Below are 2,500 nucleotides of genomic sequence, written 5' to 3'. Positions count from 1 at the left end.
GCTGTCTGGACCAGGTAACATCCTGGTCTTCTGTCGAGGAGACCCGCCAGCTGTCTGGACCAGGTAACATCCTGGTCTTCTGTCGAGGAGACCCGCCTGCTGTCTGGACCAGGTAACATCCTGGTCTTCTGTCGAGGAGACCCGCCTGCTGTCTGGACCAGGTAACATCCTGGTCTTCTGTCGAGGAGACCCGCCAGCTGTCTGGACCAGGTAACATCCTGGTCTTCTGTCGAGGAGACCCGCCTGCTGTCTGGACGAGGTAACATCCTGGTCTTCTGTCGAGGAGACCCGCCTGCAGTCTGGACCAGGTAACATCCTGGTCTTCTGTCGAGGAGACCCGCCTGCTGTCTGGACCAGGTAACATCCTGGTCTTCTGTCGAGGAGACCCGCCTGCTGTCTGGACCAGGTAACATCCTGGTCTTCTGTCGAGGAGACCCGCCTGCAGTCTGGACCAGGTAACATCCTGGTCTTCTGTCGAGGAGACCCGCCTGCTGTCTGGACCAGGTAACATCCTGATCTTCTGTCGAGGAGACCCGCCTGCTGTCTGGACCAGGTAACATCCTGGTCTTCTGTCGAGGAGACCCGCCTGCTGTCTGGACCAGGTAACATCCTGGTCTTCTGTCGAGGAGACCCGCCAGCTGTCTGGACATGGTAACATCCACGGAGAGAGGAGAGGATGGAGAGCGAGAGCGAGAGAGAGCGAGAGAGAGCGAGAGAGAGCGAGAGAGAGAGAATCAGAGAGAGTCAAAAACAAACGAAGAACAAATGCGCACATAGCACATATCAATCACATAAGGCAACGCGATCAAATCAAGAGTCACAAGACCGAAGTCGACAATAGCAACAATTCCCCGAGAGGCAGAAGATGGAGAGAGAAAGAGAGACATGAGAGAGCAGAGAGAGCGCAAGAGAGAGAGAGAGCGAGAGAGAGCGAGAGAGAGCGAGAGAGAGCGAGAGAGAGCGAGAGAGAGCGAGAGAGCGAGAGAGACACAGAGAGACACAGAGAGACACAGAGAGACACAGAGAGACACAGACAGACACAGACAGACACAGACAGACACAGACAGACACAGACAGACACAGACAGACACAGACAGACACAGACAGACACAGACAGACACAGACAGACACAGACAGACACAGACAGACACAGACAGACACAGACAGACACAGACAGACACAGACAGACACAGACAGACAGACAGACAGACAGACAGACAGACAGACAGACAGACAGACAGACAGACAGAACCCTCGATCAGCTCATCAGTGTTTTCTGGCAGGAGGAGAATGAGCGGAGGAGGGGATGGAGGGAATACGGGAGGAGAGGCATCACTCTGTCCCATTATACTACTCAGCTCTGTGTGTGTGTGTGTGTGTGTGTGTGTGTGTGTCTCACCTGGAAGGTGTGCAGCCAGTCCTGTAGGCCGGAGGGAGGAGGGCCCGAAGTCACACGTCTCCGCTGAGCTGAATGCCCATTGGCTGCTCGCAGGTCCCCAAAGGTAGTGGGCGTGGTCTGGAACGGAACGAAACTGGAGGGACTAGACGGACAGACGGAGAGAGAGAGAGGAGAAAGAGAGAGAGGAGAAAGAGAGAGAGGAGAAAGAGAGAGAGGAGAAAGAGAGAGAGGAGAAAGAGAGAGAGGAGAGAGAGGAGAAAGAGAGAGAGGAGAAAGAGAGAGGAGAAAGAGAGAGAGGAGAAAGGAAAAAGCAAGAGGGGGAGAGAGAGAGAGAGAGAGAGAGAGAGAGAGAGAGAGACAGAGAGGAGAGAGGAGAAAGAGAGAGAGAGAGAGAGAGAGAGAGAGAGAGACAGAGAGGAGAGAGGAGAAAGAGAGAGAGAGAGAGAGAGAGAGAGAGAGAGGAGAGAGGAGAAAGAAAGAGGGGGAGAGAGAGAGAGAAAATGAGATTTGAAAGGAGAAAGGGAGGTAAATTAATAGTAATTAGCCAGAGTTTAGCTCAGTGTTTCAATATACCAGACTTTCTGCTCCCCACAGTACCTGAATAACTGTTCAATATACCAGACTTTCTGCTCCCCACAGTAACTGTTCAATATACCAGACTTTCTGCTCCCCACAGTACCTGTTCAATATACCAGACTTTCTGCTCCCCACAGTAACTGTTCAATATACCAGACTTTCTGCTCCCCACAGTAACTGTTCAATATACCAGACTTTCTGCTCCCCACAGTACCTGTTCAATATACCAGACTTTCTGCTCCCCACAGTAACTGTTCAATATACCAGACTTTCTGCTCCCCACAGTAACTGAATAACTGTTCAATATACCAGACTTTCTGCTCCCCACAGTAACTGTTCAATATACCAGACTTTCTGCTCCCCACAGTAACTGCTCAATATACCAGACTTTCTGCTCCCCACAGTAACTGTTCAATATACCAGACTTTCTGCTCCCCACAGTAACTGTTCAATATACCAGACTTTCTGCTCCCCACAGTAACTGTTCAATATACCAGACTTTCTGCTCCCCACAGTAACTGTTCA

General features: G+C 51.5%; 1 protein-coding gene across 2 annotated transcripts in view; it reads right to left on the bottom strand.

The window, feature by feature from the left end:
- LOC106591915 (F-box/WD repeat-containing protein 7) overlaps window positions 1–2,500 on the bottom strand; it is an 85,750-nt gene that overhangs the window by 79,844 nt on the left and 3,406 nt on the right. For both annotated transcript variants that reach the window (XM_045721402.1, XM_045721403.1), the window contains exon 2: window positions 1,400–1,541. In XM_045721402.1, the coding sequence (XP_045577358.1) occupies window positions 1,400–1,541 (142 nt within the window). The remainder of the gene's footprint in view (window positions 1–1,399; window positions 1,542–2,500) is intronic.

This window comes from Salmo salar, chromosome ssa07 (assembly GCF_905237065.1).
Source record: "Salmo salar chromosome ssa07, Ssal_v3.1, whole genome shotgun sequence".
Classification (NCBI taxonomy): domain Eukaryota; kingdom Metazoa; phylum Chordata; class Actinopteri; order Salmoniformes; family Salmonidae; genus Salmo; species Salmo salar.
Note: the sequence above shows the minus strand (reverse complement) of the source record. Positions and strands in the feature narration are given on the sequence as shown.